Raw genomic sequence first — 10,277 nt, 5'->3', positions numbered from 1 at the left:
AGTTCTTAACTCACTGGTGTATGTCTTAGTTATTTGATGCTATGGAAAGGGGGTTTCACAGCTATGTGTGGTCTATAATACATACATTAGAGTGGTATCAATCTTCTCATCAAACTCTTGGCAAAAAAGCAAATCAGAGTTTTTCCCAAAATGTGAACCCGTTCCTTAAAAAACACACACACACACACACACACACGCAGCTCTCCCGCTTAAACTTGAAAGACTCTTTAATTTAACTGTAATTACGTTTATACAAATCTTGGAAATCATCAGCTATTGTCTATGTTGGCATCTGCCAATATTTTGGGAAATCTGGTGGAACCAGCAGATACCCAAGCTGAGACTTTCTCTTGTACGTCAGTCATTTTGGTTAATCTCTTGAACAGACAATGGCATGTGAATATAGTCAAATACATAAAAAAGCTAATTAAAAGCTAAATCGTTCTCAGACCATGGCTGATGGGCTCTGAGATTGCATTCTGGCCATTCTGGCCTGCCTGTCCTCATGGACTGTTTACCTATTGTTCAGATTTCACTGGTCAATACTACTCAGACTATAAATGGAAACCAAAACTCTTCCAATACCGAAATCTTGTCCCGTTGCGGACAGATTCTGCATACAGAGGCAGGTATCTGTTTATAGAGGTGACATTTATATAAACAGTGTAAAACTGAAACCAAGTGTACTTCAGTGTCTTCAGATCTTTTAAGCTAACTAAAGTTTTTAAGGACAAACAGAAGGAAGCTACAGTAAGCCTGCAGCACCATTAGTCATGCTGCTTTTGCATGCGAAGTCATGTCAAAACAGCATGACAAAGACTAAAAAGCCTCGCTGCCGTGCAGTTAAAAAGATAGCGAGTTTCCATGTAAAGACACGACAGATTGAGAACAGATAGCAGCAGAAACAACCTGCAGAGATCAGCTTCACTGCAGGTTAACAAGCTGAATAATGCTGTGTGAGGACAAACGAATGCTCTCATCAGAATGAAAGCCTTCCCCAATTCAGGTTAATGTAATGAGTTGTGCTGAGGATGAGGATGGAAAAAAGTGAAACGCTGTTATAACAATTAGGGGGAAAAAAAAGTATCCACGGTTGATTCTGTTTACTTTATTTCAGTACATGTTACTCATACAAAATAATCTGTACAAAGGCTAAAATAGGTCATATTTTTGCATAGAAGGAACAGTGATGAAAAACAAAAAGCCAGGATGGAATGGCACAATAAACTCCACTCACTATCACACATGGGCCTGATAACAATTAGGTTAAAAAAAGGGATAAAGCTCCGTACAAAAATACTCTGCTGCTCACTCCAAGCTGTGGAAACGAGAGACAAATTGGCGATGGTTCCCACTTTCATCATCTCCCTTTTGTTCTTTTAAAAAACCCCTCTGCTCGGCTGGCTGACTACCATTAGCTCATCTCAGCGTCTTTAGGACAGCAGTCCCCCAGGTTTTGTTATTCTTTTTTTAAAAGAAGAGGCCATTTTAAGGCGGCGACGCCACTCTCTCTCATTCAGTACACCATGGGATCTGCTGTGACACCGCTTCACTTTGCTCTTCATGCCAAGTCCTGTCGTCCAACCCCCCACCAAAAAAAGAATTCAGCATCAAACACTGTTTAAACACTGCCTATATAATTGACAGTGACATAAAAAGGGAATACATCAGGAGCATCGAGTCATTAAACATGAAAGGCAATGAGCGTACGGTATCGTGGGATTTTTGTGACACTCTTTCCTTTATTTAAAAAATAGTTGATTTGGAGAATAAAGAGAAGGTAGTGCACCACCTAGTATAGATATTCAGAGTGCTTTCACATGTAGCAGAAAAAACTCCACAGGACAAGGCTGGCAGGTATCAGATAGTGCCACCCAGCAGAACACAACATCAAACACACCATTTCTAGAGCATACATTTCCACTGCTCAGATATTCAGCTGTAGCACGGGTGGGGAAGGATTAGGAGGAGATTACAGAAATAATATGTCGAAGGTGGCAAATAAAATAAAATAAAAAATAGCTCCTATGTCTCAAAATTCTTCACAGCAGACAAAACCCAATTACTGCGTGTGCGTTCTTCCTTTACCAGCCCAGTGGCTTACTGGGAGTGCTTCCATGGATAAGAGGGAATACTTCATACTCCATCCAAAACAAAACAAACAAACAAACAAACAAACAAAAAAAAAACAGAACGGAAAAACGTGTCTTACTACAAGATGCAAATAAAATATGAAAACCATACTGACGAAAACACAAATTTACATCAAATTTACACCGCTCCTGTACGTCACAGAGGCAGAAACAAACTATCAAACATGATAACATATGGGTGGAAGACGTGTCCGTAAATGAGCGTAAAAGAGCATGAGTTGTTAGGCAATTGAGAATGGCAATTAAACTGTCAATGTAAATTTGATTACAAGTGGCGGAGGTAAAGTATAACAGTAAGTTACATCAGTTGTAAAATGAGCATATTTACATCCGGGACTAACGCACAGGGCTGATATACTGTAGTGACATGAGCTCTGTGTCGTACAGTGTCATCTAATAGATCATGCTCTAGAAACACATAATGGCTCTTACACTGGCAGTTTTAAAAGACATACTGCAGATTACACCAGCACGTCCTAATTTAATTAAACTAGGTCTTAATACAGAGAAGCACCACGACAAGCGTGCACTATGTCTTTTGTGGGCTTTACCCGATGCTGTATGCCAAATTTTTCCCTATCAGTTCTGACTTAATTGCTTCAACTGCCCGTAGCAATGTTAAGACAGAAAGGCATTTTTGCACCTTGTAGAGGAACATCGCAAAGACTAATCCTCTATGAAACAAATGCTTAATGGTGTCATGTACTCACAATGAGCGACAAAGAGCCTCTGTCATGAATGATTTTTTCTTTTTTTTTTTAAAAAGCCAGTAAAAACAGCCTACAACAGGAAAAAACAACAGTATATCGTATAAAAACAAACATTAAAACAGCGACAACCAATGTACAAAAATAACATCATTAAACAGCTTTTGTTAAAACGGCATTCATCCCTGCATTCAAAAAAAAAACAAAAAAACACGAAGGAACAGTTTTTCTGACAAGACCATGAAATCTAGGTGACAGTGGCAGAGCTAAAAGGGAGTTCACACGGAGGAGAAAATGTCAGTACAGTCAGATCAGTCGGGGGCAAAGAGTTGCAGAGTTTGCAGGCTGGCTCTCTGAAGTATGACGTCAGATTCGGAAACAGACACTGGATTTGTTTTATTTCCTCTATTCTTCATTCTCACATTTTCAGTGACATCCGCGTTTAAACACTTTCCACCCCCGTGCAAGACAAAGCACCAAAACAAAATATTTATCTCGGGTTTTTTTTCTTAAGTTTTTGCCTGCAGATAGTGTTACAATGCAGTCTGATTTACAGAACCAGTTACAGCTATTCCTCCTATAAACCCTGCCGGATGCAGAGTATACCTCACAGCTGCTTCCAGGCGTCTACAGAGCACAGCTGTATTTCCACAGTGTCAGTGCTGCCAGCTACTGTATATGTAGTGCCGGGTGTCTGCAGAGCGAGGCAGTAAATAAGGGATGTGTAGAGAGTTTGTGGAGGCAGCCAAGCAGAGGAGATGTGACCACTCGTGCCTGCGCTGTACATCAGCAGCTGTCATGTTCCCCCCGTGGACACAACAAGAGGAGTCGGAGCATATGGGGGCAGGCAGTGAATCACAGCCAGCAGGGTCGCCGCACATCACAGCCCAAATCTGTTGCTTCCTGATGCACAAATCTCCTCCTAAAACTGTCTCTCAGATTAAGTCATTATCAAACTATTAAAAAAAAAAAAACACCTTAAGAATGACTTCAGGCGATACTCTGATGCATACAGGCTGCCAGACTGGAAGAATGTCTAATGAGTGAATCTTGGTGGGTAATGCTGTGTCACTTGTTAGCCCACGTAGCAGCAATACAGTGTCTGAGTTCCAAGGCTTCATCCAAAGCAACAAACTCTCCCGTCAGCGATTACCTTGGATACAATTTAGAACGCATCCACTAATGGTCCCAATGATTTCTCTACTCAGCTTCCAACAGCAGCAAACAAATGATCACCTATCCTCTCCTGATCCAGTTTATTACATGCTTTCATACAACGTAGTAGTTCTGGCCATCCTTCCTATCAGTAAGTGTAAGTTCTTCATAGAGTTGTGTGACTGTGGCTTCTACACAAGTCCTGCACTGATGGCTGTTTTTCTTCTTTTGGTCGTTAAAGGAACAAATGAGCTAATCAAAGCACTGAGGACGCCTTACTGTGCTCAAGACAGAAAAACTGGCTGTGTCCAAAATCACTCCCTGTCTGCAATATAGTGCACTATTTTTACTGCTCTGCATTTTCAGTGGCCGAATTCTAACTGTGAAATTTAATCACCACACGGTGTCCTCCAAAATTCCCACCATGGACAGGTGTGATCAGCCAGAGTGCTTGAAAACACCTGTGTGGGTGTGCAGTAGAGCTGGGTCAACTTCTGAGTTTGTACAGTGTACCAGCTTAAACTGGTTTGATTTTAAGCAAACTGGCTGTACTGGCGTTAGTCATTATAACACGTTGTGGCAAACTAAAAGACAGCAACTTGTGCAGACGGCACCACGGTGCTAAATTCAACTTGTATTGCATTAGCAACGTGACATCGTGATGTTCATAAACAGACTAGTGTCTGACAGGCCATGTGCAATTATCTGCCAAGTCAAGGCCGGCAACATGGAGGGGTAAAATTTCAGTAGAGGTGGAGGACGGGAAGATGCGCACAGTGCACGTTGTGTTTGTTTACCAGAAAGTTTGTGTTTTTTGGGGTGACGAAACAAGACATGACAGAGTTTGTCTCAAAGAAAACCAAAACTGCACCAGTATGGCAAAGTTTCGGATTCGAATCTAAAGAAATGGTGAGCCTTGCGTCTGTATCAGCATATTTTGTCGCCCACTGCGAGAGATGCCAACAGCTGCTTGTAACCGTGTTTGTGTGGAAATGGCATTGTTACATCAGAAGACAAGTTGCTGTTGTTTGAAGGCAAAACAAGACCCCCTCCCACACAGATAACAGCCATATGAACACAACGTCTTGAGTATTGAAATGAAGCAACATGGCAATAAGCCTTTCTCACAGCAGATATTTTGACTTGTCACAGTAGGAAAAGTGCAGCACAACACCAATGCTGGCTTTGTTTTATTCAAGTGTTCCAGTGAGAGTGACGGTGAATAAGCACTGACAACACCAAGAACCTGAAGCAGCTAAATGGAACTCAGCCATCATTTATTTCATTATTTTCACTGTGCTTCTCCTACAGTGACACAAGGCCAAATGTCTTCCGTTAAATGTGACGGCAACCTTGCTGAACTGTTGCAGCTCACTATATTTTTTTCATGTCTGTGACAGATATAGCGATTAAACTGTAGTGAAAGGTGGTATAATATCAGTATGATCAATAAAAGACCACTGTCAGTCTATTTTTGCAACGGAAAAAAGTCACACGGAAAAAAAATTGGCTAGCCTCCTATTTTCTCAATGTTCCTCAACTTAGCAGCAGCTGAGCAGTGATGCTCACACAGGCAGTGTGGCTGCTATAACCTGTTAATACAGGCACCGAAAAACAATACAAGATGTTCCTCGACTCACATGTGCTGCTCATGCAGGCGGTGTGTCCCAGGGATAAGGAACATGAGCAGTCAGACGATCATAAAGGTTTTAAACAAACTTCCAGATTGGCCAAATTTATTTGTAGGAGTAAACAAAGGTGAGCTGTGAAATGATTACTTAAGGGTAATTAATGCTTAACTCTGACAGCGCCTTCTGTCCGTACTCCTGAATTTGATCAGAAGATGGAGTGGTACCTCCTGAAATCATGGTGGCAATGTAGCGTATTTCAAGCGGGACATGACCATGGGACACGTCAAAGTCATTTTACAAATGGCGTCCATATGTTGCGATGTTTTTAATGGCCTCACAGAACACTGTGTTCAACAATTCTGCCTTTGTTAAAAGGTACATTACTACAACCTCCTCCACTGTCGCCTGTTTGTTATTGTGGGGGAGTTTTCACTCTGCCTCTTAGAGCCATCTAGTGAATGTATGTATGTCAACATTTGGATGCATGTAGGTATGTAGGCAGTGACAGCTTCGTTTTAAATGAACAGATCTATTTCGTACATTTAAGGGAATATAAATGAGCGCTTAAGCTGTCTAAAAAATCCATCAGTTCAGCTTTGACCTGTTGTACTTACTGTAGCTGTGCGGGCATGGTTTTCCTGTGTACTGAGGAATTATTATTGATTATTACCTATTAATCTGGTCAAACTGTTGGCCTGTTCACAACCTGATCTGATCACCTAAATGTTGTAGCCACGTCCTCACTGTTTACTTCAGTGAGTACAGTGTTGGCATAACTGATGACAACCATTCATAACCAAATGACTCCCTAAACTGAAATGATCCTTTAACAATAGGCCAGTCTTTTACACTACCTCCTCTCACATGCTCACAGAAACTTTGAAGCCTATAGAGCAGACACACTGGAGGGCATTTTCTTTAAGTCACCACAGCAGATAGAGAGTATTTTCAGTCTTGAAGAAGCAGGCTAATGCTCAGGCTTCCAGCTGCGAATCAGCAGTAAACAGACAAACAGTTCTATAGGGCATGTTGCCATACCTATCGGTCTAAGCTTTGATCTGCCTACACTCCCGCCACCCTCTCTGCTGTGACTGGGAGAAAAGGAAGTTTATGTAAAATCAGTGAAGTTGCAAACTAGACTGTGTGATGAGCAGGAATGTCAGCAGAGATACTGTGTGTACATATGGATCATAAAGCTCCTTGCTTTCTGACGCGTGGGAAGAAAATTGGGGTGAAAAAAGAAAGAGAAAAATGGAGGCAGGAGGAGCTGACAGCTAAAGAGAGGAAGAGTGAGGAGGGCAGAGCAAATGGATGAGATCTCAAGAATATAGAAGAGAAAGTCTCTAGCCGCCTCCGCTAACACAATTGATGGTAGCAGGGAGACAACATGTCTGCTCTGTTTTTGCCCCTTGTGCCCTTGCTTTGCTTCGTGTTTCTGTGTGCTGTTTTTTTTCTCTCCTCTGCAGCTTGGACAATGTGATAAAACACATCCGTAAAGCCACACATACACACACACACACTTCTTCGGTATTCTCGAAGGAGGAACTACATCACCCAGATCTCTTCACTTGACAGTCCTGGTGGAGCCCTAATAAACAGCCATTTTACACCATTTATACTGTCTCATAGGGAAGGGGAATACTGCTGCTGTGTGGCAGCACAACGTGCGTGTGTGTGTGTGTGTGTGTGTTTTCACAGGCAGATTTATGCATTACAATTTATTATTCAGAGGATCCTGCAGAATTTGGTGTAAAATAAACCCACTGATGATTTCTCATGCTCATCATGACGTCCCTCTATCACGCTCACTCTACCAAAAATCTCCACAGCCAGATGAAAAATATATGAATCATGGCGTGCATTAAAACACCGTCCCCACGTGTCTGTGCCCCTCTGCAGCAGCGTCACATCAAATCCAACCCCCCACACACACACGCATCTGAAAACTCATTGCACTGATCTGTTCAACACTTACATTCCACAGGAGCATCGATGACATACTTACAACAAAAAGAAAAAAAGAAAGAAATGAAGATGTTTGACATTCTGATGACAAAGGTAAATCAGATAAGTAGAAAACTAGCATGCCATGTTGGAACTTTTTCCATTTACAAGTGAAAAGAGGGCTTGACTTCAACATAAGGAAAAAAGACACTCCACAAGATCTGGAGGGTAACATCAGTTTCATGTGTTCTCTTTGCCTCGGAGTGGTGTGCGTGGGCATTAGTAAAGTCTTCATTGTCTCAAAATCCATCCTTCCTTCCAGCAAATTGTTAGTCCAAGCAAAGAAAAAAGACAATAAAATAGAAATGTACTCAAGAGGAGTGACAACCAATGGGATTCTCTTCCTTGCCAAAAGTAGGTGTCCCTTCTCTTCCAGTTGTGTTACTCTTTGGCAAAATGAATGGTGAGAGGAGAGAGCAGAACAGAGCGGGGACACAGCTGGAATCTGTACAGAGGGTCTGGGATGGGAACGGGGGGGGGGGCAAAGGATGCTCTAAAGAGATTGTAAAGTGAGGAGGGGGGAGCAGGGGTGTTTAAATCAGAGTCTTATCCCATCAGGCAGTGGGGCTCCTCTCCAGTGGATGCCTCCCCCCCAAGGCTAAGCGTCGTACTTCTTCCCTGTTCTGTGGATGTGGTGGAACAGCGTCATGGAGAACGCCATGCCCAGGAGCTGTGGAGGAGAGAAGAAGCAGATAGTGAATTTGTGTCTGCGCGTATATGTATGTTTATGTGTGTCGCTGTGTGGTCTTTTTGATGTTGATGCCCTCGGCTACAATGAGTTCTGATGCACAGTAAATCCTGTGGTGAAGCAGAGGCACATTTTCGTTCGCCCCTTTTTTTTCCCGCAGAAGGCCTTCAAACGAGAGCTCTGGAATCTTTATGATGGAGGAAAAATATATATACAGCATGCTCAAGCATTAAGTCAATGAAGTAAATTGAGATGCCACTGAATCAAAGTAGCCAGTGATCTCTTTGAAGTTTCCATTACCCCTGATACTTCTACATCAAACACAGTCACAAGGCTGATCCTAAAACCATTATCTGGCAAAGTTAGGGTGGCAGGGAAACGGCAAAGTGCTGTTTGGTGCATAGTCTTTACTAAAAAGGCAACGTGGACTTCCTGCAAAACAGCCTCCGCTGGGGATTCCTACGGGATGTGATTAGCCTGGGAAAGCTGCTGATTCTCTTCCTTTAGTTTCAGTCAAAGCCTAATTCGTGGGGCCGCTTCAGAGAAAATGCTACCTTAAGCCGCTGTCAATCAAAACCTGAAGTGTCATTTGGGGTAAACATCCAGCTAAGAGGGAGTTAGGACCAATGAAAAACCAACCCCAATTATTTACATGGGGCTCATCTGTGCAGCTCTGACATTCACTGAGCGTTTTTGCTGTCTGCTTCATTCATTCTGAGTGAGACAACATGACAGTCGCTCCTGCAGGACTCTTCAAAGCTCCATCATCCGTCCCTGCTTAAGAATATATAAATACAGCTGAGATTTCTAAAACCATTGTGGATGAAGTTATACATATAGGCTTTTTCCAAGTCTGTCATATATGCTGCTGGTCTAAATCATTCATAAGCCACTTCTCCACGCCTCTGGCCATTATGTAACAGTGCAGACATGTGGGGCATCAGCTTTTTCATGATGCTTATCTCCATCATGTCCCCCTGCTTGCCTTTGAGTCTGCTAATCTGACAGCTCAAGGTCTGTTCTGCTACGCCCCACCCCTCACCTGACTCAGTGTGAGGGGTGTGTGTGTGTGGATGAAGAGGGAGACAGATCATTAAAATTAATGTCAGCCAAGTCGGTGTTGTGGGGTTTAATTCTGCACGAAGACTTTATCAGTCTCCGAACAGCGCCAATATTTGTCACTGTTCTGCATGTGCGTACTGTGCGTGTGCGTGTGTGTGTGTGTGTGTGTTTTCAGAGGAATGAAATGACAGAGAGGAGATAGTGTCAGACAGAGAGAAGAGAGCCGGTGAGTTAGAATAAATGCACACGAGCATGTAAGAAGAGTGTGATCTTGTCATGAATACATAGTGATCTGAAGCTGGCCGATAAATAATGTTGACTTTCTTGCCGTGCGGCTGTGAACTTTAACAAACTCAAGCACCATCTTGACATGAGGATATTTGAAATGTGTGGATTTTTGCAAAACTCAACACAGGAGATTTCATAGTGAGGCCACCATCCTCTGAATGAATGAATCAATTTACATACAGACGTGCGAGGGTAGGAACATAAAGGAAGAAGGTATGAGCAGTGAAATGAAACAAGCAAATGGCAGGGGGGTGTATTGCATGTAAACAAATTTCAAGTGCATCCATTCACCTGCTGTAATGCTCATTTGTGCGAAACAAAAACCAGAGTAGAAAATGTTATAAAACAGTCAACATGACCTATTAAAGTTTTTATGCTTGGCTGATGCGGTAAAGCTGATGTACTGATACAAACAAAAACATTGTGTAACATTTCAGTTGTTTATTGGCAAAAATCGATGTCTGCATTCATAAATATGTCATCATTGGTGTATTATTACCTCCACCAATAACCTGACTTATTCTCATAAAAAAAAGAATTTTGGATTTGTTTGTACATTGTGCGGGTAAGTTGTCTGGGGGGGTTCCAT

General features: G+C 42.3%; 1 protein-coding gene across 3 annotated transcripts in view; it reads right to left on the bottom strand.

Moving 5' to 3' along the window:
* Positions 1–1,086: 1,086 nt before the first annotated feature.
* Positions 1,087–10,277, bottom strand: part of tspan9a (tetraspanin 9a) — a 215,128-nt gene continuing 205,937 nt past the window's right edge. For 2 of the 3 annotated variants that reach the window (XM_049574030.1, XM_049574031.1), the window contains one exon: positions 1,088–8,320. In XM_049574030.1, coding sequence (XP_049429987.1) covers positions 8,249–8,320 — 72 coding nt within the window. In that variant the 3' untranslated portion in view covers positions 1,088–8,248. Of the gene's footprint in view, positions 8,321–10,277 lie in introns of all 3 variants that reach the window. The other variant, XM_049574029.1, reaches the window with a different exon arrangement.

The sequence above is a fragment of the Epinephelus fuscoguttatus genome, linkage group LG4 (genome assembly GCF_011397635.1).
Source record: "Epinephelus fuscoguttatus linkage group LG4, E.fuscoguttatus.final_Chr_v1".
Lineage (NCBI taxonomy): Eukaryota > Metazoa > Chordata > Actinopteri > Perciformes > Serranidae > Epinephelus > Epinephelus fuscoguttatus.
This window is presented reverse-complemented; position numbering and strand designations above follow the sequence as displayed.